The sequence below is a fragment of the Nothobranchius furzeri genome, chromosome 11, assembly GCF_043380555.1.
Source record: "Nothobranchius furzeri strain GRZ-AD chromosome 11, NfurGRZ-RIMD1, whole genome shotgun sequence".
Taxonomy (NCBI): domain Eukaryota; kingdom Metazoa; phylum Chordata; class Actinopteri; order Cyprinodontiformes; family Nothobranchiidae; genus Nothobranchius; species Nothobranchius furzeri.
The window spans coordinates 47,581,048-47,606,284 of NC_091751.1; the positions used below are offsets into that span (position 1 = coordinate 47,581,048).

General features: G+C 41.6%; 2 protein-coding genes across 6 annotated transcripts in view; both read right to left on the reverse strand.

Annotated features, from left to right (window-relative positions):
* The window catches only part of atp6v1h (ATPase H+ transporting V1 subunit H), a 55,641-nt gene that overhangs the window by 18,640 nt on the left and 11,764 nt on the right, over positions 1-25,237 (reverse strand). For both annotated transcript variants that reach the window (XM_015956591.3, XM_015956590.3), the window contains 5 exons: positions 24,705-24,802; positions 21,918-22,110; positions 11,506-11,684; positions 11,122-11,247; positions 3,359-3,460 (listed from right to left, as the gene is read on the reverse strand). In XM_015956591.3, the coding sequence (XP_015812077.1) occupies positions 3,359-3,460; positions 11,122-11,247; positions 11,506-11,684; positions 21,918-22,110; positions 24,705-24,802 (698 nt within the window). The remainder of the gene's footprint in view (positions 1-3,358; positions 3,461-11,121; positions 11,248-11,505; positions 11,685-21,917; positions 22,111-24,704; positions 24,803-25,237) is intronic.
* Positions 3,469-11,115, reverse strand: LOC107383792 (uncharacterized). 4 transcript variants are annotated; one of them, XM_070541635.1, is made up of 3 exons: positions 9,951-11,115; positions 9,749-9,818; positions 3,469-7,349 (listed from the first exon to the last, which is right to left on the reverse strand). In XM_070541635.1, exon 3 carries the CDS (start codon positions 6,946-6,948, stop codon positions 6,139-6,141), a length of 810 nt encoding a protein of 269 aa, XP_070397736.1. In that variant the 5' UTR covers positions 6,949-7,349; positions 9,749-9,818; positions 9,951-11,115; the 3' UTR covers positions 3,469-6,138. The 4 variants fall into 4 exon arrangements, 3 of the variants coding, with proteins under 3 accessions (XP_070397736.1, XP_054597626.1, XP_054597634.1); XR_001572794.3 differs by lacking the exons at positions 9,749-9,818; positions 9,951-11,115 and having other exon boundaries at positions 3,469-5,447; positions 5,699-7,773; XM_054741651.2 differs by having other exon boundaries at positions 9,749-11,115.

Sequence of the window (25,237 nt, forward strand, 5' to 3'; positions counted from 1 at the left end):
CAAGGTATCACCTCTAAAAGCATGTCTAGAACTCTGCAAGGCAAAGAGTGGAAATAGTTGACCAGTTTTGGTGTCTTTAGAATAAAAACATTGAGAAAATCTCAGCAAAGTAGACAGTCGACCAAAGAGGGATGAAAAAAAAAAAAAAACCCTAATGAAAAGATGACCAACAGAGGAAGTTTTTGTATAGAAGTCATTAAGGACAAAAGGTGAACTTATGGACTAGACCTTTCCATTTTTTCTTTGTTTCATAGTTGCTGTTCACACATACACTTCACAGCAGGAGCTTTTCTCTTGGAGATGTGCTCTCACAGCATGAACCAGGACAGAGGAACACCTGTCTAAAGCACCCAGAAGGTACAACGGGGAAATTGATGGTCTCATTTTCCCTCCACAAAACCCAACACCAAATATATTACAGCTAAATCAAAAACATGCAGATCAGCAGAGGAAAAGGTGGAACTGCAACTTTCACCAAATTACCGGTACCTCTCTGAGTAAATGGTGTGGAAAAGGACCTGCACACGCGTTTTTTCTTAGCCGCTGGACTTCCAGGAGTTTTACTTAGATGGGTGGTTATTTTTTCTAAAAATGATCAAAACAAAAACTACCAAAAAGAACCAAAATAAAAAGTAGAATGTGTGTGCCAATTTAAACAACTTGTTAAATCTAATGTTTTCCATAATATCTGACCGAATGTATAGTTTGGCAAAACGGAGAAGAGAAAATCACACTACGGTACAGTTTTTTAAAGCGGAGGTTCACTGAGAAAAATGGACTGGTTCCTTTTGGAATATAATTAGTCACTCGGAGTTTCACATGCTGGCTGGATGTGAAAATAGACTTCAACCCTTATTTCCTGTATTTCCTGCAAAACAAAACAAAACAAAATAATAAAATAAAATATAAAATAATATAAAATAAAATAAAATAAAACAAAAGACGAAATGCTCGAGTCAGAAAAAGCCAGGCAGATCTACGTCACACTGTAAAATTGGAATTCATGGATTTACCAACATTACCTTGCAGCTGCAGAAGGCTGTTTTTGCTTTAGCATCCAGGAGAGAGTAGAGCACGTAGCAGCTAGACAGAGCTAACTGTTAGCATTAGCAGCTCCACAACATGGCAGAACTCCTTCAGGCTTGTGTCATAAATGTTTCAGAGCGAATGGAGGTGATGGAAGAGTAGCGTTGCTGTTAGCCAATCAGAAGTGAGATGTTTGCATATCATGAAAACTAATGAGTAACCCCTTCTTTCCACTGGACGTGAAATTGGTGTGTAACGTAATAGCAGCGTTTTACCCGCAAGCTTATTGCCAACTTAGAGCTTTTCAGATGTGAAACGGGGCGAAAGCGTTCCACACCACTGGTCTCACAGTCACAAAATCACATGAGAATTGCTCTGATGTTCTACTTACATCAGCTATAAGGGTTTCAAAGGAAATGACATACATTCAGTTGCATATCACTTTTATTTTGAAAGTTTCCAGGTGTTCTGCATTGCTTTCCTGTTAGACTTCCTGTCTGGCCCAATCTAACATGCAGAATTTGACGTCTTTTGGAAGTGTAGTTTATCAACAATTGACTCGAAACCCAATGATGTCATCCCTTCGCTTCTGAGATGCATCCAAAACGTTACACTCACCCTGGATTCTCATGTCAGTTCTCTTCTTCGCTCTTCCTTCTACCATCTCAGGAATGTTGCTAAGCTGAGTCCCATTCTGTCCCGCTCTGAACTTGAGACAGTTATCCACACCTTCATCTCCTCACGCTTAGACTACTGAAACTCTCTTTTCACGTGTCTGAGCAGAACCTCCCTGAACCGTCTACAGGTGGTTCAGAATGCCTGTGCTCGGCTTCTGACCAAGTCCTCCAAACACACCCACATCACCCCGCTTCTCCTCCAGCTTCACTGGCTGCCAGTCAACTTCAAGGTTCATTTCAAGATCCTGGTTCTGGTCTATAGGGCCTTACATGGACAAGCACCATCTTACATTGGGGATCTTCTTAGTCCCTACACCCCCAGCAGGTCCCTGAGGTCCAGTGATCAAAGCCTAATGGTTGTGCAGCACCAGGCTAAAGACCAAAGGTGACAGATCATTTGCTGCTGTGGCCCCCAGACTCTGGAACTCTCTCCCCCTGAGCCTGAGATCAGTGGACTCCTTCAAAAAGCAGCTGAAGACTCACTTGTTCAAGCTGGCTTTTGTATGACCTTCTTCACCACTCTCTCTTTATTCTGCTCTCCCCACCTATTCCACCTTCCTCAGGATCCACTGATTTCCCTCTTTCCTGTTCACTCTCTCTCTTTCTTAACATTTTTTCTTTTAAATCGCAATTGCTTATTTTTGCTCATTTTACATATATTTTTAAACATTTTCTAAATGCTTTTTTATATTTTTACATTTTAATTTTTTGTTTTCGTGAAGCGCCTCGTGTGAGAGGCGCTATAGAAATGATATTTTCTTCTTCTTTTCTGCTGGTGGGAAAGAACCTGTCCACTATAACAGCAGCCAATTATCGCATAGTATGTTTCACGGCCATTTTATGGCGCTTCCGCATCCAGTAAGAATCAAAATCTCACTCACTCACTCACTCACTCACTCACTCACTCACTCACATTTCCTGAAACAGGAGCGCCAGAGCTTTTTTCTCACAGAAAAATCACCTACAAGGCATCCATTTACACTAGAAACCACTGCAAATGTGTTGAAAAAACCAGTGAATGAGAGCTTTAAAGAAAATGAACCATTCCTGTCAAAAATAGACAGATATACTTGTTGCCTTCACCTTTCATAATAAAAGCACACATCTCTCTTCATTTGTCTGTTAAATGTGTGGCAAAGTAAACAGACCTTCGCTTAATCCATGCTGATAACTCACTCGTGTTCTCATGTGATGATCGTTGCCATGAGAACACCTGTGTGTGTGCGTGTGTGTTTAAGGACTGAAGGTTTATTTTTGTTGCCATCTTCAGATCATACTACTCTGATTTCCCTCTGTATTTTTATGACATAAACATGAAGTCTGAGGCTTTTATTATTCTACAGGAACATAACTATGGTTTTACAGATTGCTTTAATGCTTCAGGTTTCCATTCATTTACATTCATTCTCGCCTCATATGTAGTTAGGGAATAAAAATGTGTTTTCTGATTGAAATATTGAATATTAACTCGTGTTTCTGGGTAGTTGTGATGGATTCTTTCTACACAGGCTTGATAACAGACTAAAAATAAACCCCGTTATTCTGGGGGTTTTGCAGCAAGGTTGTTTAAACACGACATGTTTTAACTAATTCACAACAGACAAATCAGACGGGTTTGGCTGAGATTTGAACAGTTTGAAAGGAAAGAACCTTACCGTTTACCACGTGGATAATGTCGCACATATTCTCCAACGTCGTGAGCTGCCACTGCGATAACTTGAGGGTCATCGGAAACCTCTAACAGCCTGGTCAAGATCCTTTTAAATAAAAGACACAGAAAGGACGTAGGTTAAAATAGTAACTTTAGTCTTAATTATTCTTTTAGCTTCTTTAGCTTTCAGAGAAACAAAAACAAAACATCAGTTATATCTGAAGGGACAGTTAGTTATTCCCAGATGTGGGCACTTTTCTGAGAAAGTTTAAATTAAGATGAAATGCAATCAAGATTCAGGAGAAACAAGACAAACAAAATGGGGGTAATTTAATCCCAGATGATGCTGAGATAACAGAGCAGACAGTGATGAGACAAAGATGAGCACATCAGAGTGTGTGACTGGACTGAGAAGGAACACAAATCGATTCTTTTATCTCTTGTGGTCCGAGTCTCTCGATTGGAAACAAAACCTACCAAACAAGGTGCCATTGTTGTTAGAAAAATTCCCAAAAAACAAGTGCTTAGGGAGGACAAAATGAGGTAAATGCTCTAAATTACAACTTTGTCACAGCCATGACTGGCTGCAGGGCAATCGAGTAACAGCTCCCCACCGAGCACAAGTGCTTTCAGGAGGAAGTTATTCGTAGTTTTCATGACGAATAGAAGGAGACGTGTTTTTTTTAAGTTACAGGCGAGCAGGATTGAAATCAGACTCAAGAATTTAAGTTTTTTCATCAAAACATTTTTTAAATGTTACAGAACTGGCTTAGAGACGATGTGTAGTTTTTACCTTTAATCTCTGGAAATATCCATCAAAATGCTGAAAATGAATAAAATGATGTTAAGTCGCTGAAAAACATTGGTGGCTTCATAACATGTAACTATAAATGTTGAATCTAAAGTACATAGGGTGCGGGTCTAGCATCTTTGGGCGATGCCATGTTTTCTCCTAGACAGTTTGGGGTCCTGTACCTGTTGATGATGTCACACAAGATGACTGGCTGGATGTACGACTTATGAAAGTTACATTACCATGTTCAAAAACATTTAGAGAGTAAGCAACACACATTTAATAACAAAACTGTTAAACTCTTTCCAAAACGTGTAAAAGAACAGAATAAAAAAAGAGATGCAATATATTTTAGCCAAGCGGTATTGCCGTAGTAATGATGACATCATCGGCAAGCGCAGGACCCCGAGCAGATGAAAAAACTAGCATCAGCATTGCTTTCTCTCATGGAATTAACTGAAGGGCCATCAAAGTCTGAGGAGTCACGCCGAGGTCGCATGCTTTCTGCTCCACAGGTAACATTTACCGTAATGATTTTAACCTAGCGACCGTAGTGTTGTAGTCAAGACCACACTACCCGAGATCAAGACTTTACAAGATCAGAGGCACCGAGACCGAGACAAGACCAACAAGACCATTTATATGAAAGAAAAATTATAATAAAACAAAAATATATATTTTTAGTTGTTTTTTATTTTTGTTAACAAATTGGTCTTTTCTGCATGGAATTACACCATTAATTAAATAATGAAATCACACCATTAATTAAATCAGCAATAATTGAACTAAAAAGTATGTCATGCCAAGCCTGAACATCATGTGATAAAACTTGTTGCTGACGACCTGAAAGTCCAGTTTCTTTCCATGAAAGCTAAGATTTAAGGAGAGCTTGGTTACATTTTTGAAACAAGAGGACTTCCAGCATTCTGTGACCTAAACTTGCACGGTGGGATCTCATGATGATGCCTCCTCTAATGAAAACCCTCTCAACTGGAGCAGAGGTTGCAGGAACTGACAGAACCTTCAGTGCCAAGTTGTGGTAATCTGACTTGGTTTTGGTACCAGAAGACCAGTGCATCATCAGTGTCAGTGTCCTGTGTGGCATCAAAGTATTTGCTTGTCTGTGTTCTGATGCTTGAAACCTGGCTTGAGCTGCACTTTTTGAGAGCTTTGTAGCAAGAAAGAAGACATGAGCGCTTCACTGGAGGTGAATCAGTTGATGGATCACTAGCTGCAGTTGCGGCTCCAAATTCTTCACCTTCACTGTCGATCAAGTCTTCAACCTCAGAGATCAAAGTGTCTGAAAAATACAACAAAATGGAAGAAAATGACTCAATTCGATAGAAAGACATGTAGTGAAAATGTTTGCAGGTTTGAAATAATTAACTTAACAATAAGTTGTTCAGAACAAGCTTATTTCCTAAAGGTGAATTACAAAGTCGGTATCAGAGGTTTAAAATTTGAAATTAAAATCTAATAAATACCAGTACAAGGCTAAATGAAATAAAATCAGTTTTGTTCTCTTGATGTAAATGTACCCATATATGCTACCTCTGAGTTTTTTCTTCAGGTCTTCTCTGAAGGTCTTGGAGATTGTTTCATTTTGCCCATGGGGCGACGGTGGCACAGGAGTTAAGTGCTCGCCCTGTAATCGGAAAGTTGCAGGTTCGAGCCCCACTCAGTCTGTCGCTGTCGTTGTGTCCTTGGGCAAGACACTTAACCCACGTTGCCTGCTGGTGGTGGTCGGAGGGACCGGTGGCGCCAGTGCTAGGCAGCCTCGCCTCTGTCAGTGTGCCTCAGGGCAGCTGTGGCTACATTGTAGCTCATCCCCACCAGTGTGTGAATGTGTGTGTGAATGGGTGAATGACTGATTGTGTTGTAAAGCGCCTTGAGGGGTTCCAGGACTCTAGAAGGCGCTATATCAAATACAGGCCATTTATCATTTACCATTTGAAACATCCAGATCAACCCAGTTTAATCCAAACTGTGGGTTAAGCATTGTGGCTGAACGGTTTCTGCCCCCCACTGTCTTTGGTCAGTTCTGTCTTGGCAAAGATTCCACTGAATCTTTTCATCAAAGACTGATGAAGGGCTTTTATTATAGGCCGACACTGTATTTGTGTCTCCTCCATCTTCAGAAGATGAGTGTTCAGGTCCAGAACAGTCGGTACCACCATGCTAATGGTAACAGCCTTTTCTCCCTCTGTCAGATCTGTCGCCTCTGAGAATGGGGCAAGAATTGAAGTCAGTTCCTTGAGCTGGTTCCACTCACGGGTGCTGAATACCACTTCTTCATAATCCTTGCTACACATTTCTGTCAGAGCTTTATGGTCCAGAGCTGTGAGGGCCTGCACTTGTTTGAAAGTGCTAATCCAGCGAGTGTTGTTTGCAGCTGGAATAGTCTTAGAAAAGCCTAATGCAGCCTCAAGCTCGTCTTTGAACAGTGAGCTGCTGTGAGTTGAAAAGTGTGACGTTTTGGCTATGGCGAGAGAAATGGCTTTAACTTCCTTCATGCCGCCATTCATAACTACTTGCAGGGAGTGAGCAAAACAAGAAAGACATTCACCTGATAACCAGGTAGGCTCTGTGTCTTCCCCAGGATTCATGTCTTCCCAGATGTGCTCATCATCACGGTTTTCCTCCTCACTCTCGCTGTCATCTGACTGCTGTTGCGGCATGTGAACTTTAAAAGCACACTTCATATTAGCAGCATTGTCTGTAAAAATATAACTGATCTTCAGACGGTCCACTATGTTCGCCTGAGAAACATCTACAGTCCAACAAGTAGGATTCATGGACATAGCAATCCCCTGACTTGCTGCACATATGAGCAGTTACTCCGAGGAAGGATTGAAGCCTGGGATCAGACCAAATGTCAGTAGTTAAGGACACTGCTGATGTTTTCTTCAGTTTCTCCACAACAGTCTCCTTAACTTGTTTTTCAAAACTTGGTATATATTTCTCAGTAATTGTTCTTTTTGAGATTGGTGTGTACTTGTAATCCACCGTATCAAGATCAAGAAAGTGTTTAAAATGTTCACTTTCCACAAGGGGCAGCGGCAGACAGCACCCATTTATCAAATCTTTGATAATGGTCTCAATGATTGCTTGCTGCTGTGGGGAATGTTGACTGTAGATTTCCACTTTCTGGGCAAAGGATGGGATAGCTGGCTGTATAGCATCTGCCTCGTAGTCCAGGAACCTTAAATTCAGGGAAAAATAAAATGAGGTGAAACAAACACCAAGAGAGCAGTAAAAAATAGTCATCACTCATCAGGCACATTCCAATGGATGGAGTGCAGATGATGGCTCTCTTTACAAATGAAAGGCAGCTAATCTCTGTTGTTTCCATTGCAACAATATAGACAATCTGCATCACTGATTAAATTAACTTCTGTTCACAAAGGAACATTTTGTTGCTTCCAACAATAAATCCTAACCTAAGACATTAAAACCACAATTAACAAGAAATCTAAGATTGCAGAGGGAAAAATGTGGGCCTGAAACAAGAGAGGTGTTGGAATAGAGGGAGATGTGGAATGTGCAAACAACCTAAACGGAGTTGACTCACCTACATCTACTCCCCTCATGCTTAGCTCTTCTCACCTTCACTGTACCCCCCCCCCCCCCCCACACACACACACACACAACTCGTCTCTCCCTGTCCCTCTCAGCTGATGACATCAGAAGTGAGTAAACTCCATCCCCAGACTTTCCACTCAGTGATTTTGGCCCTTATCTTTAAAAGTTTTTGTACACTCTTCCAATATAGACTATGAAGCATGCACAACTTAAACGCTTATGTAAAGCTTTCACAAAAGAAGTCTGTCATAAATCCTGTTGGGTGGACAAGTCTAGCTAACTAGATTCAACAGAGAGAACACATGAGGAAGCAAGCCTAAAGCTGGGCGGACACTGTGCGACTTTTTCACTCGTAGCACTCAGCTTCAGCTCAAACTGTACGACTTCCTCGCAGGGCAAATCTCACGAGTCAAGTGCTCACACTGTACGTCCCAGTTCTCGGATGAGACCTGACTGCTCACACTGTACGTCCCAGTTCTCGGATGAGACCTGACTGCTCACACTGTACGTCTGGTAGCAACATGTCGGCCCTAAAAATATGCTAAAAATAGCAGTTTTTACTCAGCACGTCAGACTGTTTTGTCTTGTTTTTCCTGTTGTCCTTCAGGAGTGCTGCAGGAGGACACACAGGGATTTATGGGGGTTGGATGAGGAAAACGAAATAAAGAAAGTAAATCTGTGTTTTGTGATCAGTTTCATTTGACATGAACACGACAAACACGCTTTCTTGACAATCTTTGTGAGTAAAAAAAATGTGCAGAAATAAAAACGAACAACGTGTGTTATTAGGGAAATAGCGGGCGAGAAGTGTTGATGCAGGATTGCGCATGCGCCGTGAGCGGTTCTGGTACGTTTTGGGTCGCAGCCGCTTGCAGCGCCACTTCAACTGTGCGATACCCTCACGAGGAACGAGCAAAATATCAAACACGCCAGAAGTCCGTGAGAGCTCACGATTGCTGATCGGTAGCTGGTCACTTGGTGTTAATTGCCTCTCGTAACCCCCTGTACACTACACGACGCTCAGCGCAAAACTCGCCCCGATCTCGTGGATTCTCGCACGAGTGGAAAATCGGCTCAAAAAAGTGAAAAAGTTGCACAGTGTACGCCCGGCTTAAAGGACATCTATCAAGCACATTCCAAACACGATGGCTATATTTACAAATGAAAGGCAGTTAATTGTCAGTGACTGGGTTATTAGTTTCAAACCAAGCAGCCGTAGCAGCCGGCCGCCATTTTAGATGGGTTTCCATTTGCCCCCAGTGCATTTATTTCTACTGAGGAAGGTGCTTAACCTCCAAACACACCCACATCACCCCGCTTCTCCTCCAGCTTCACTGGCTGCCAGTCAACTTCAGGGTTCATTTCAAGATCCTGGTTCTGGTCTATAGGGCCTTACATGGACAAGCACCATCTTACATCGGTGATCTTCTCAGTCCCTACACCCCCAGCAGGTCCCTGAGGTCCAGTGATCAAAGCCTACTGGTTGTGCAGCACACCAGGCTAAAGACCAAAGGTGACAGATCATTTGCTGCTGTGGCCCCCAGACTCTGGAACTCTCTCCCCCTGAGCCTGAGATCAGTGGACTCAGTGGTCTCCTTTAAAACGCAGCTGAAGACTCACTTGTTCAAGCTGGTTTTGGTGTAACCTTCTTCACCACTCTCTTTATTCTGCTCTCCCCACCTATTCCACCTTCCTCAGGATCCACTGATTTCCCTCTTTCCTATTCACTCTCTCTCTTTCTTTACATTTTTAATCACAATTGTCAACTTTTTTATTGCTCATTTTAAATATATTTTTAATCATTTTCTAAATTCTTTTTTTACATTTTTTGTTTTTGTGAAGCACCTCGTGATTTTTATCTTGAGGCGCTATAAAAAAGATCTTTTCTTCTTCTTCCTCTCGAACAACTAAAAATTATGTTAACCTCTGTACACAAAGAAAATGTATGTAATGTTTGTTGCGTCCACAACAATAAATCCTGGGTAACCTTAGTAGAGTTTGGAGTGTGTGGAGACCCACCAAATATGGCGGTGACATCCTTATGTTCTCCAGCCCCCAATGGGGCGTCTACGTATTCATGTCTATTTGCCTGAAACGACAATGGAAAGAAAAAGTTAAGCTTATTTTTCACTTATTGTCTCTATATGGGATAGTTGAAATTTACCAAGTCTTTTTATATGTCTCATTAATATTAAACACTGTATGGTAACTGTTAGCTTACCTGTCTTTGTGCTTCCTTTCGAGGTGACGGTAAAAAGTTGACGTCATTCCAGCTGTTTCGGTGAGCAGAGCATTGCAGAATTTGCACTCTGCCGAGTGTTTTCGTTTACCAAGTTCACACAGCTGCTGGTTTTCTTCCTGTTGTCTCTCCCCCCGAGGGCTTTAACACTAACTAAATACTCAGGGGGTGTGTCAGTTCGGTGTTACAGCATGCATATGGCAGCTGGGGGAAATTGTTACACTACCAATGACTTAAAATTACTATTAAGGTCTCGAGCGGTCTCGGACCCCCCACCCCCACCCACGGAGAACTCGTTCCCTCCAGAGAGCATGATCTGTTAAATTCTCAAATAACACAGACCAGCCATGATGCAAAGTCAGATTCCCGTCGGGCACAGGTGTCTTCAGAATTTGTGGATGAGGAACACGCTGAATGACTGTGGACTAGTTTCCATCTAAGATTTGATCAAAATCTAGCTGATACATGTGGTTATAGTATCTAAATAAAAGATTAGACTCAATTGGAAAATTCTAATCGACAGGAGATTAGGGGTGATGCATCCTCACAAATTGTAGGAAAATGACATATATGAACAAGAACCCAAAACATTTTTTCTGCAACTGCAGCTTGCAGCAATTGTTAACACCAGGGACCACCTTTAACTTTCTATAATCCATTGTTACCGGACATTGTGAATCTATTGAAACAACCCTCTGCACAATACAACGTCCACTGATAAATTATTGGAATGTAAATGCATCACAACATAATTTACATCATTTCATCACATGATGTAAATTATACCCGTTTTGTCATGAATGTGATACTGAAATAATCAAACATGCAAAACCTAATTTCAATCCCTCAAATGTAAAGACGTGGAAGAGTTTAGAGTTTATAGCAGCAGCGAAGACATCAAAGCTCTTGACAATCAAGACAATCCGCTCTGGGAAATTCGCACTATAATGTAAAAACGTACAGAAATGGTTTCTTTTCCTGCCAGTATCTCCCATCAGCCTGCAGCGAAGCCTAATTTGAGTCCTTCAGTGACTCAAGCCACTGCTTTCAGCAGCATTGTTGTTCTGTTCTTGCTAAAGTGTCGAGGTAGTAATAAATCAAGTTTTCAAAGGCCAAAGAGGAAATGAACACTGCACAACAGCCTATATCTTACTTGAGGAGCTCATAGTTCTTCTCGTTCAGCCTGATGGCGTTTTCACGCCAGAACTTCTCAGATTTGTGCACAGGACTCCACTCCAGGCGGCCGGACTTGAGCTCTGAGCTATACTCGTCGAACGAGCTGTTGGAACAAAACCAAATTAATAAAGAGGGAGGTCTTCTGTTCATTATTTTAAAAATGCAGAAGATACTTTTATCTAATCCTGAAGAGAGAAGTTAAAAGGGACACATTCATGTAATCATATCAGCATTCACTATTTAATGAAGTATTTATACACAAAAGCACAGAGTCCTCAGTTCTTAAGAATGTTTAAATATGCTGAACGATTCCTCCTCAAAATATGTCATATAAGTTCATATGTTGAGGTCCAGTGAGTACCTGAGATCCTGGACGCTCTCTCCCAGCCGCTCCAGCAGGAACTTGATGTCATCAGTGATGTCCTCATCGTCGTACTTCTGCTGCTCAAGATTTTCCAGCTGCTTCAGCACCTTGCACTGAATCATGGCCAGGGCGTACTCTTGGCGAGTCTCCCTCTCTGCAGACTTCTCCAGCAGATTCTGTCAAAAGCGTTGAAAGGTCGGAAAGAAGCTATCAGAACTGGTCCAAGGTGATGCAGAATTTATAGGTGACACTTTATCACACAAAACTGGAGCAATTTGTCAATTAATGCAGCAATTGACAATGTTTGCCTTGAGGTAGATGGTAGGTAGATTTTTTTTAGGATTCAATTTCCGATGTTATGAGTGCGAGAAAGAAATGAAACAGAGCTGCTTGTTGTTCAAGGTCTGAAAACCCTGTTTCTGAAGGAGAAAGTTTTTTCTTTCAGCTTTGATCAAAGCTGAAAGAAAAAACTAACGACAACATAAATCCTTCTGATGGCATTTTCAGCATTTTAAAAAGAGCAAAAACATAAAAACAAATTACAGCCTAATAAGATTCCAAAGTGGGTCAACCCCAAAACTAGCATCTGAAGAAGTTTTCTGACAGAAACTCCTGCTGAAGGTAAACAGATGTTAGAAATGTCCTTTGTAAAAAATAATTAACACACTTTCTAAAGATTTTGTCACCAGTTTAGTTGCAGGGAATGCAGCACTTCCTCTGCAGAGCTACATTTGAAGATGTGTTCAAGGACAACCAGATGGTGTGGATGATTTAAGTCACTCTGCTAGTCCCATGTGGTGAGCAGAATCATTTGCATAATGAGGACATTTGGGAAAACAAAAACACGAGGAATAATGTTGATTATATTTTTAAAAAAGCATGAAACTTTTACAAGTGATAATCCCAACTTCCTGCAAATTTACTGTGACACATGGGGACCCATTGGGTCTCAACATGACAATCCAATCCTCAAATAATCGTTGAACAGCTGTTCTGTCAAGAGAATCTAGTGTAAAATAAGGAAATTTTTAAAATCAAAAACCACTTGTCTCTTATTGTTAGTGGACGTCGAAAACTATTTTTGCACCAATTAAAGGGACTTTTCGGACTTTTGAGTTTTTATGCTCGCGATTGCACCCTCAGGCCAAAAGTGTAATGGCAGCTTAAATAGCAGGCTCGTGCATGAGATGCGCATGCTGTACGTGCACACTCCTTAACAAAAATAACAGCTGAGACAGTCCCGTGTATGTGTGTGTGTGTGTGTGTGTGTGTGTGTGTGTGTGTGTGTGTTTGTGTGTCCCGGAGGACAGAAGAACACAGCAAATTAATAAAAATAATGTGCCTCTGTCTCTGCAGCTGCACTTTCTTGTCGGCCGGTCGAACGTGTAGTGTGTGTGTGTGTGTGTGTGTGTGTGTGTGGGGGGGGGGGGTGACCCAGGGGACAACACGCAGCTAATTAATTAAATAATTTGGTTCCGCACCTTTCTCTTCAGCACAGCCGACAAACGTTTATGATGGGTCAGTCCTCCTCAGATCATTCCCTTCCCTTGCTTGAAAAATAGTTCCGAAATGAAAGTTGAACCCACATCTTTTTTATCCGTGAATTCAATGCCTTTCGGCGAGTCTCAAATAAAAATTTGGGCATCTTATTAGTGTGAAAAAATTGTCATTAATGTAAAAAAAACTCCAAATAACAAACTTTATTCACACCCGGAATCGAAACCAGGTCTCCTACATGAGAGTCAGACATCTCACTAAGTGAGCTAAAGCGCCAGTGACGTTCTTTGTATCTGTAACATTTATATCCTTGATGACAGCTGAAACAACGTCAATCCAAAGAACGGTTCGGAGCGAAAATGGCTATTTTGTTGCTAATTTGCAGGAAATATCTAGAAGAAAGTAGCTAAGGTCCTTAGAAATGTAGCGAAATTTGTCACTTGGCGTTAGGAACAGCAACAGTCGCCGAGTTGGCACTACCTCTCTCTCTCTGCTGCTAAAGCTATGGATAGCAAATGCTACAGGCTATGCCTGAGCGTAAACCAGGCCCCCACAATGGAGAGTAAATCTGACAATCGTCGGCATAGAGATGGAACACGAGGCAATTTTTACGAAAGATTGACCCCAGAGATCAAATAAATGGCAAACAAACGAGGACCAAAGATCGATCCCTGCGGGACCCCCCAGTGGAGCCCCTCCCAAGAAGAAAAAACATCACCTAGTTTAACCAAGCCCCCACAATGCGGCTCAAAAATTGAAGCAATCCCGGAAGTACCAAAATTGCAGTTCCACCCTCATCCGCTGGGGGCTGGTGTCAGAAACGAGCAAATCCTCATCGACTCCCATGTTAAAAATACCAATTTCACAGCAGAAATAAACATGTTTACAGCCTGGTTCCAAAACACAGTTTTGGTTTAAATTATCTAGTTTACACTCATGACAACTCTGAGTGGGGGTGAATTTTTTTCTCACCCTTCTGTTTAAGTGTATTAAAAGCCTAAAATTCTGTATAATTAATGAGCATCAGACCCACGTGACCACAGAGCTAGCTCCGTGGAAAGGCCTCAGTAGAGCCTCGGTCTGGCCTGGAAACTGCTCCGGGATTTTGAGTCTCTGTGTTTGTGTATTCTGTTTTGGATATTATTTGTGCAATTGTTGGACAAAATGACTTGCTGTGGCATTAATTGCACTAATAGAGCGCCCAAGGAGTCTCCACTTCATTTTTTTCGCTAAGTAAAATTATATTTATGTATTTTAGGTCACTGCCGAGCTGAGCTTAGATTTTAACATGTACTGTTTAACCAAGAAATTTAAATGTAATAGGGTAAAACCCAGTGCATTTAACATAATGCTGCACTTTAGAAAATGGGTTGAAATATAACATGCTGGTGGAGCTGGGTTCCGACTATCGGCTTGTAGAGCTCTCGGAGACCGATGTTTTCCACCTGTTCTCCCCTCCCCGCAGCTCAGCGCATCTCTGTCTGATCACGGCTTCTGTCTGCTGCGTGGGCTACCGGCTTGTGGAGCTCTGGGATGGAAACCTTTCCACCCGGTTCTCCCCAGCGGCAGCTCTGCACATCTCAGATCGCAGCGGCGCTTGTCTGCTGTGCGGCTGCCGGCTTGTGGAGGTCTCGGAGATCTCTGTGTTCCACCCGGTTTTACCCAGCGGTCAGCCCGGCGTATATCTGACTCAGAAGCTCTGGTGTTGTGCACAGTTAACTCCGGTTGTAGCTAGGTTGCTACCTCTGTTAGCTTAGTTCCCACCTCCACGTTAGCTTTGGGTTAGCTTCAGGTTAGCTTGTAGCTAGTTTGACCGGGTGTCGTCAGTTGATCCCAGCCTTACAGCCCCACTCTCAGCTCCACCTCTCTTCCCTTTTGTGGAATTGTCTGGGCTTGACGGAACCTGTGACACGGTCAAAATGGCGGTGGTGGCCACCTCCCATTTCTCCTCAAAAATGTGTTATTGGAGCCTATGGAAACCCATCGTCCAATATTTATATGTCGATGGCGTGAACGCACATGAAGCAGCCTGCTCGACCCGAGCATCTCTCTTTTTCTGTGATTTTACAGAAAAACAGGCAATCACAGTAAAAATGCCAGGGCTCATTCTCCAGGACCAGGGCATTGAAGGAGAATGTATGAAGAAGAAATTTATTATTTATATACATGTTTTGACTGTCAAACTTCCATAATGCCCCTTTAAAGAAAAACTAGGCAGTTTTGGCTTGTTTTAGCACCTCCTAGTGTCCATTTAGTAGAAGCAAATGCAAAACTTGTCTTCTCGCTGTGTGTTTGATGTTAATCTAACAGCTGAAATGTCTCCTCAGCCTTCATTAGTGTCCACAGGAGCGGTTCATCCTTAAATAAAAAACTCAGTTGATCTAAAACATGCAGGAAACGTGCTGCATCAGACCACAGTGCCAGTATGTCAAATCCATTTTTTTTTTCAAATCAAACAGATTGGACAGGTGTCGAGCCAAAAGTAGCATGCCTCTTGAAATTTGCATCCACTGTTGAGGAAAGGCGGAGTAGCCAGGTAACTTCTAAATAAATGTACAAGGGCCTGGCGACAGGGCTTAAATAAATTTCACAACCTATTTAGGATTTCACCTTGATGATGATAAATGGACGATAACTACAGGAATACGCAGGAATAAAAGTGGTCCACTAGATGGGGCCGTCACATGTATTATGTTACGTGACTCAAGGTGGTACAGCTTCTCAAAGGAACGTTGCCAACCTACAGCATCTTTTTATGTTTTCATTATCAAATTTATTGACATGGGGAAAATTATCTCGATAAGAGTCCGAAATTTCGATAATGATAACTTTTCAATTAATATCCCAGCCCTAAAATGTACTATTAACATGTTTGTCATCTGCGTGCTTCCTTACAAAATGATTGTTTATGGGTCACATTGATGCTTCTTTTAAACCAACAGCAAAATAGTTTAAGCACAAAAAAAAAATAAAACTCACTAAACCATTAGCCCCCCAAACGTGTTAAAAACATTTAATCACATTTGTAGTAAAAACAAAACCTTTTCAGGAGAAGCACAGATTAGAAACGTGTTCACATTCTGACTGTATTAAAAACAGCCTCATCACTCATTTGCAATCTGAGGTTGTTTCGACAGGGAATGCAAATTTCAGCAGACACGCTCTTTTCGACACAACACAAGCAACTCTGGCATTGCATGTAGAATATTCTGGCCACAGGGGGAGATGGGGCTGAGTGGCCTTTCGTTATCATGAAAGCACACAGCGGCTCAAGAAAATGATTTAAAAATAAGAAAAAGTTGATTTGTGTCTCTTTAAAGACAGAGACTCCTTATGGGTGCTTTACTAAAAGTCTTCAAAAGTCACAAGAGGTAAGCTGAACAAAGCCTAGTGTGAAACTAAAACAAGACACATTCCACGATATAAAGGAAAAAAATACAGTTTATAATGTGATTAATTTACTGAAGCAAGTAACCACTGCAGCTGTGAAATGCTGATGGAGACTCATAGAAAAAGAGGCCAGTAATTCAAGGAAAAAAAAATCCTATGAAATGGGTTTGAAAATCAGCGTACTTCCAGCTCATGTTTCAAACATGTAATCAAAGCCATTTATTACACCACTGTACTTGGACCAAAAAACCTACCGGAGCAAGACCGTCTGATGCAGCCGGGTCAGACAAACCCACCTTTCGTTAAAACATGTCATTAAAACGCCCGTATTCCCTCCAGCCCCAATGACTCCAGATGAATATATTTGAAACAGTAATGAAGATATAGCACATGTTGTATTAAGCATGTGTGTAATCATTTCCACAATGTCCCAGGGTGCAGTATCCCCCCTTCTGCAGGGCTGGGAATAATCTGAGGTGAGTTTCTAAACATATTCTTACACACGTGCAGCGAGGCTCCGTCGGACTCATAAGCATCTCCTAACCAGAAAGCATGCAGAGATAAATGGAGCTTTTATTTTTAAATGGATCAAATTTAATCAAAACAAGGTAAAACAGCCAACCTACGACCACAAACACAAGTCTTTGGACACTAACACCCACCACATGTTTTGAGAAATCTCAACATGTGGCATAAATATAAAATCCCTCATTTATAGTGTTCACTTGTCTAAAGAGCTCTTGTTTCTGTTTTCTCTTGTGGTCTCTTATTTGAAATGTTGTGAGTACACTTTAAAACACAAACGGTCAATTTTCGCATCAACAAGGTGATAGTTCAATCTGAACGCATGCATGCATTTAGAAGGGGTGAACAATTTGTGCTCAATAAGCTTTATTGAATGTAACAGGTTACAGTGGTTGTATTTGTGTCACCAGATGCAAAAAGAAAAAAAATGCTGAATAAGTAAAGATGCAACCATTTAACTCCACCCGTATTCTTCTGCTCTTTTCCCCTCCAAGCAGACAGCTCCACAAGGCAAAAGAGCAAAGGCACTGCCAGAGAAACTAAAACCCTTTTCAGATGGACATTCTGGAATATGTGCGGACAATTCAGTCCGGTTTCAGCTGCCTTCACACAGCAGGGAAAAGTTCCAGATGTCTTGGGGGGGGGGGGCAGTGCGGCGGGCGAACATGAGTCATTTACCCAAACAAAGCCATTCAGTCAAACATGGCAGACGAAGAGATAGAATTCTTCTCACTGATCGGACTTATGTTAAGCATAATTCTGCGCACACGATGACGCATAAGAGACCTGGATGATGAAGCTCAGTGGTTAAAAGGAATCATGGAAGAGGTGTGATGCGCTCCGTCGCGCGTCTAGGAGATGGTACCGTAGGAGGTGAGCTGCCATGGTTCGCCGCATGCTACAGCAGCGGGCTATCTAGGTGCACACAGAGTCCCCCGGTCCCCTCCTCCTCCCCCTCCTCCCTGTCCGGAACTCGACCTCACCAGTCTGAAACAGCCACCCTGTCCGTGACAAGTCCGGACCTGTTACCAGGGGCGTCGTCCGGTTTAATTACGGAAAACGTTATCCGGATGTTTGTATTCAGACAGAAAGGTCTTACGGACAGAGTCCTGAACATTTCCGTTTTTCATGGCCTGCCTGAAGGGGGCTTAGATGTTTCTGGAACACAAAAGAACCCATAACCATTGCAGCTGTTAACATTCCTGGTGTAAGCCGTTAAAGTGACAATGTGTAGTTTTAACCATTAATCTATGGAAATATCCATAAAAGTGTTGTAAGTGAATTAAAAGATGCCAAGTTGATGAAAAATATTGGCAGTTTCATAACATATAACTATAAAAAATCTGTTCTAAAATGCATGGGAGCGGGTCTAAGTCTCTGGAAAACGCCATATTGGGTGTCATGTTTCCTTCTACGGAAGCCGGTGAGGACAAAATGCATTACTGATTTGTAAACTTTCACCAATAATAAACATTGTTGTTTTACACATTTACCTCTTCACTTATTGCCAGTGATGAAAGGGAGTCTGATGTGTTTGTTATTTTGCTGGAAGTTGCACTCCCAGGGATTTTTGACCCTAATGGCCATCCGTTGGTAAGGTATTACTTGAACACAAAAGTAAAGCTTGTTTGCAATGATTAAGGTATGTACTGCCCCCTCTCATCAGGGAAAACGCACACTGTCACCTTAAACTAGCATTGCTTTGGCATTTGGTGCTGGAATATTCAGTCAAGCTGTTTTTATTCAAGACAATGTGACCTTAGGTTACCATAACAACTACACCTTGCTGTGTTCACAAGACAGTGCTGACAACATGAACGTATGCCTTACGTATACGTATGTTTTATACGTATGCCTCTGCGCTAGGGCTGCAACAACGAATCGATAAATTCGATGAAAATCGATTACTAAAAGCGTTGGCAACGAATTGCGTCATCGATTCGTTGTGTCGCACAACTCTTCCAAAGAGCCGTTTCAAGACATTTTGGGGGCCAAGGCAAAATGCCCCCCCCCCCCCCCCCCCAATAACTGGGCTCCCCAGAAGCCTCTGTGTAATTCATACCCTCTCCAGGAGTGTTAGTTATACAGTGTTTATAAAAGCCCCTCAGACATTACTGACATGTTCTAATATTATCAGATGAAAAACTAAATTATCAGACATGCTGTCTCATCTGCTGCTTTTCTAAACTTGCTAAAAGTAACAAAACTATTTGAAAGCCACTATTTGTGGATTCTCTGAAAGTTTCCATGGAGTGTGTGACAACTTATTTTTTTATTGATCCTATCGTCTAATCTCACAGCTGAAACAAGCATCCTTAATGATCTGTACAGGAAGCTTACAGATGCTGTAGTAAAACAAAAGGTATAATAATTTATTATTAATAAAACCTTGTTGCAGCACTAAAGCATAAAAATGAGATTTTGCATTAAATATGCAAAATATTTACATATGAATTGTTTTAGAGCCCTTTTATTGGCAGAATCTGATATTAATTTAGTTCTTACAAAAAATGGGTCCCAACGTGGTTTGTGTGGCGTTGCCATAGTGTGACGTCATAGGCACAGATCCCCTGTCCTCTTGTTTGGAAATGGAAATATGATCACCCTACATTAAACAAACTGTCCACCTGGGCTTTTGCGCTGCACAGAGACGCTTCGCTGCCTATGACTGAACGTCAGTTGAGAGTCAGTCTCATGCAGACTGACCAATGAAGAGAGGGCCTCAAGTTAAGACCCTCTCCTCATTGGTCAGTCCACACGAGGTGGGTCAAAGTTTACTCTGGGTGGGTTACGTGTTGTCAGGCATTCAAGTACTGAGTATATTTACTGCATATTACAGTAAAATATTCTGTATGTGACCACATATGGTGATCCTCGGGTCGTGATGATGGAGCCCTTGAATATTGTTGCCCAGGGTACAACAAAGTGTTAATCTGGCCCTGGTTCCGCCGTCACATTCCCGCAGAAACTGGTTGATCACACCGGGGCCAGACTACTAGCATGTGGTTTTACAACCACAATGTCCTCGGAAGAAAAACGCTTTTAAAAGGGAGGGAGGAGTCCTAACTGTTGCTGCAGGCGTGTTGTATGAGAGTGCAGTTATATACTGGTTAATATATTTTTGGGTTCAGTTGATTTCATGTGGCCTAATGTGAGTCTATTTGGGATCATTGGAATGATCAGCAGCATTTCTTGATGTGACTTTATGGCAGTTGCCCAGGGCATCATCACAAGGAGGATGGCATTCATTTACTTTTGTTTTATTTGGTATTTTTTCAGTCATTTTTGGAAATAGTGATCAATTTTGATTAATTCACAGCCTGTGTTTAATTACATTTAAAATAAATGTTGTAAGGTTATGAAGTTCATGGTTTTCAACTCCATACAGCTGGCCCTGGGCACAATAACACCGTGTAGAAAAACCAAGGTCGGGTTGTTCCTCAGACTGTTTACATTCCAGGAGAAGAGTCCGAAGGAGAAGAAGAAGCTTTACTTAATCAAAGTACTTTAATTGTGATTAAAATTATTAAGCAAAACAGATGTTGATCAACAATAATCAAGTGAATGATCTGTGAAATAAATATGTCATGAATTATGTTTAATGAAACCAGGACTACGGTGCAGACATACTGATCCTCATCTCCATAGAAACGCATGACACATGGTTCCAACCAATCAGAGCTTTCGGCTGCCGCAGGAGAATCTGGTGTTGACTTCAAGTGTCCAATCTACTTTACTGAAACTTATCAACAATTCAGAGATATAAAACAAGGCAACGCCATTTTAAGTCAGTTCCATTTTGACTTCAGTTCTATTCACCATCATCCTAAAGACAAGCGCAACCTGGCCGGATGCGTTTTCTTTAAACTAAGAACTGTGAAACGGGATATTTTCGTCGTTTAACAACCAGACGACGTCCTTTCAAAATAAGAGCACCGGCTGACGCCGCTGAACGGTACCGGGTCGACCCTCCAGACGGGCTTTGAAACGTTGTGATCGCTGCACCGACAGCTCCACCGTACATCCGAGGTTTCCAGACCTGGCAATTCCTGATCTACTTGGGAGACCCCACTGGGTACGTACACGGCAAAATAGCGGCTCATGTCATCACTTTATAAGCCTCGTGATATCTAGTCATAACAAAGACGACCAGATTCGATTACGTCATCCTAGAGAATCTGAACCAGACACACAGACTCACACACACGCACCAACACAACATCCGAATCCATTCTCATCCATCACAGAGTAGTCCTGGTAGATTGTTTAGAATTTATAATTCAGAAATTAAAGATTCTCAAACGATCCCATATCTCCCTCTTTTCTTGTCTCAAAGTCAATACAGAGTGTTTAATTAAACTCCCTGATGATAAAAACAGCCTATTCTTCTGTTTATAAAAGTGAACTACTAACAGTGTATTAAAATACAACTTTGGCTAGTTACATCACTTTGATTCCGTTACAATGTCAACAGATGAGATCAAACAAAACAGATGAGAATTGCCCTTAAGCTGTTTAACTTGGACCAAGCACTTTAGGTCACAGATAGATGTAGCTTAGGGTCTCTGTCTATACACCTTATAAGACAATTTAGGTGATGGCATGTTGTTTTTCTGCTATTGAACTGTTTTCTAATAATGTTGTGTTAAATAAAGTGAAGGAAGGAGAGAAATAACGTTTCCCTAGCAGTTTTTAAAAATTTCCCCATTTAATCCGATTAATCGTGTCGAGACCCCATCCGATTAATCGATTATCCAAATAATCGTTTGTTGCAGCCCTACTCTGCGCCACAATCGACATATAAAAGGATGTACATCTCACTTGCCTTCGCAGCTATTTTAAAAAGAAGAAAATGAAAGTGAGGGAGTATGAACCCCCAAACACACTGCATTCGTGTGTAGGGGAGGGGCACACAAAAAAAACAACAAACACACACAAAAACAAGCAGACCATTTGATGTCTGCAGATGGAACATGTGAATACATCTCACTACTGACCCTGAAGGCAGCCAGAATGATCCGTGTGACCTTCTCCTTGACAGACTCCTGGAGGATGTCGGACAGGGCCGGCACCACGTTGTAACGTCTCAGCTGTTCACAGAGCTGAGGACTGAAGGCCAGGAGCCAGATGCAGAAGATCATCTGGTACTGGAGCTGGAAGCCACACTTGTTGCTCAGCACAGCTGTGATACTACAACAGAGGGGGAAAAATCACATGGGTAAAAACTAAAATGGATAAAATAACCACTAAGTGGTTAGAAAAGGACTCACATTTATATCTAACACATGTTTACTCAGAGGAGCTTTCCCAGCTGTGTACCTACATGCTTCACTTCCATTATCTCCGATAATAGCCGAGGAAGAAATATTCAGTCTTCAGATAATGGATGAGCTGCTTTAAACATTAAATTACTGAAGTCCACAACCAGACACAGACCCACACATTTGCAGCAATAGCTTTTAAGTGCTGAGATGTGGACTTTGTAGATGGCCAATAATTATCTCAAAAGTTATGCAGCAAGGCTGCTTCTACAATCTGATCAGCATAAGAAACAAGTCAAAGATGGTGGGAATCATTTCTACTGAATATTTTTGTGACAGCATCAACATTAAAGCCTCTTATTACTCCTCAGGCTCAACTAGCTTCAACTTCTCTCTGCTTCTGGAAATGCGGCTCGATTACAACCATAAAGCGTATCGCTCATATGAAAAAGGATTTTCTTTTACCTCATCAGAATGGTTCTCCTTTACTTGTTTATCTTCAGCATTTATAATACGTTTTATTGTGTTTGACTTTTTTAACCGAATTTTGATGAGTTAAAGGTCAACTTTACTCGTGTTTTCAATACATTTGGAGTGGTCTCTGGTAGGAATGAAAGGCTTGTAAAGCCTGGGGCACACAGAAGACAAATGCACTGCGCCTCGGAAGCGCCGTGGTCTTGAGAAGCTGCTGCACGCTTCTTGAAAATCGCACGATAGTCACAACATCACGCGGGACATAAAACAGGAAGCGGAATGTTACTCCTTTACTTATGCATGATCAGACTTTCCATTGAGACTAAATAAAAATGGGTAAGTTTGCCATTTTATTGGAATATTTTAATATCAATAGTACTTTAAAGTTGCTAATGCTGTAATCAAGTAGCATTTATAAGCTCCTCGTCCAAGTTTTGGTGGTTGGGTTTGTGCTGTAAAGCCGTTGCGCGTTATAACGCCTGTTGTAAAGTACTCCACAATGTCGTAAACAGTTGCTCCACAGCACTTAAAACAGAAATGAGGCCTGTGTTAAGCGCCTCCGTGCGGACCGGCATTTCTGGGATATGGCTTTGTACTCAGTCTTCTGTGCTCCCCAGGCTTAAGTTGTTCTCTGGGGATAAAGGGTCCGATGCTGGTTGAGAACATATGAGCAGGAGGAGAAAGTGGCATAAGACGGCAGGATTTAGTCTTATTTCCTGATTATTGAACATCTTGCCTCTGAGTGGACTTTACCACCGACACCATTTGCTTTGCTATGTTGATGTTTTACCTCCACAAATAACACAAGCCTGGAAGATTCCTGCAGTGTTGTGGAGTTGCTAATGCTAATGGTTAGCTTCTACTCGCTAAACCAACAACAGCCTTCAAGATGGGCGAGTCCATGAATGTTGAGTGACAGTGACGTAGATCTGTCAGGCTTTTCTGAACCGAGCATTTTTCTGTCTATTTTCTATTTATTTATTTATTTAAACATAATTTTATACGGAGGAATAACCGCTTGAGATGAAACCTCTCGTTTTCGAGTGGGTCCTCGTTTACAACAAAAAGAACAAAAAAAGAGCAACAATCAAAAATCAAAATCAAAACATTACAACAATCATTTACAGACAGACACACACACACACACACACACACACACCCTCAAGGGCTCACAATACTTCACCCCACACCACACGACCCCAACTAACAAAGACAAAACTAAAGCAACAGCCAGTTGAACAAATACAATTAGTAACATATAGACAATATGTCTATCAGAAGCTAATGCAGGAAATAGGGGTAGGAGACTATGTTTATTTAGAAGACTATTTTCAAGTTCAGTCTGCATGTTAAATTCAGACTGATCATAAAAAATGGTTTCTCAGTCAACCTGCTCTTTAAATATTTTGCAAATTACAGATATTGTTCTATCATAAACTTTTTTCTTAGCATTAAATATGTAATTCAGCTTCAGCGGTCATCTTCTCCCAGCTCCTTCCTGTTTTTACAAGTTCTAATAGAACAGCAGCAGGTCCTTTTCCAGGAAAATGATGAGAAATGTCTCACCTCAGGTAATGAGACAAAGTATTAATAGCTGCTGTGAGTTTATCGGTACACACATCAAGACAATTATCCATGAGAGCATCTTGACCCAAGATCAGAATGTGATCAAACACGTAATCCGTCCTACGCGGTGAAGACAAGCCACTAAACTGTGGAGCTACCTGGTTCTTTCTCACCTTCGTGGCCATCATGCCAGCGTGCTGCTGGTACTCACTGTGCATGCACCCACGTGGTTCTGTGGTGACTAATGCCATCATCATAATGAGAAGTTTTGTTGTTTTAGATAACGGATGTCTTGTAAAAATATTTTTAATCAAATACTATTAAAAATAACTCCTATCCCAATCTGTACATTCATTCCAAACCACGAGGAGGACAGCAGAACAAACTTCAAAAATGACAAACTCTTGGTGACCTCTAGGGTGGAATTCCTGCTGACAGTGAAAAACGGCTGCAACCTTGAACAAAGAAGAAACCATCACTCACCAGGTGACTCCATCAGCTTCCACCCAGGCAAACCTATATTCATTGACCCTCAGCATCAGCTGAAGACACCCAGCAACACACTGGACGTACTGAGAGCTCTGAAAAAAAGACAAAAGCGATTCCAAACAGGAGAATGGGTTCTGGCTGCACAAGAAAGACAAGTACGTTTAAGGAGTCAGGTTGATGAGGAGAAAGTACAAAACAAACCTGCAGTCCACATGCAGTCTACTGTATGTGCACATCAACACATGCTAAAAATCACACAAAACAACAGCAGGGAAGAGTCCAATCACACCTGAGCAGAATGTAAAGAGAGATTGGAGAGCAGGAAGCTGAGAGGAAGAAATATTTCACATTAATCTGTTAATTAAGAGCAGCTCAATCACAGTTTAAGTCCAGCAAGAGATTCAGGCAGCAATGAGGACAGAAGAGCAGCTGAGCACAGGAGCACGTTACCTGGTTGAAAATGCACAGGAAAAGGAAATGATACGTTATTAGATGGCTTCCACGGACTCGTTTCTGAGCACACTTCT

What these genes read in the sequence shown, in the direction of transcription:
- LOC107383792 (XM_070541635.1), bottom strand. Translation starts at nt 6,948, where the DNA reads ATGTCCATGAATCCTACTTGTTGGACTGTAGATGTTTCTCAGGCGAAC.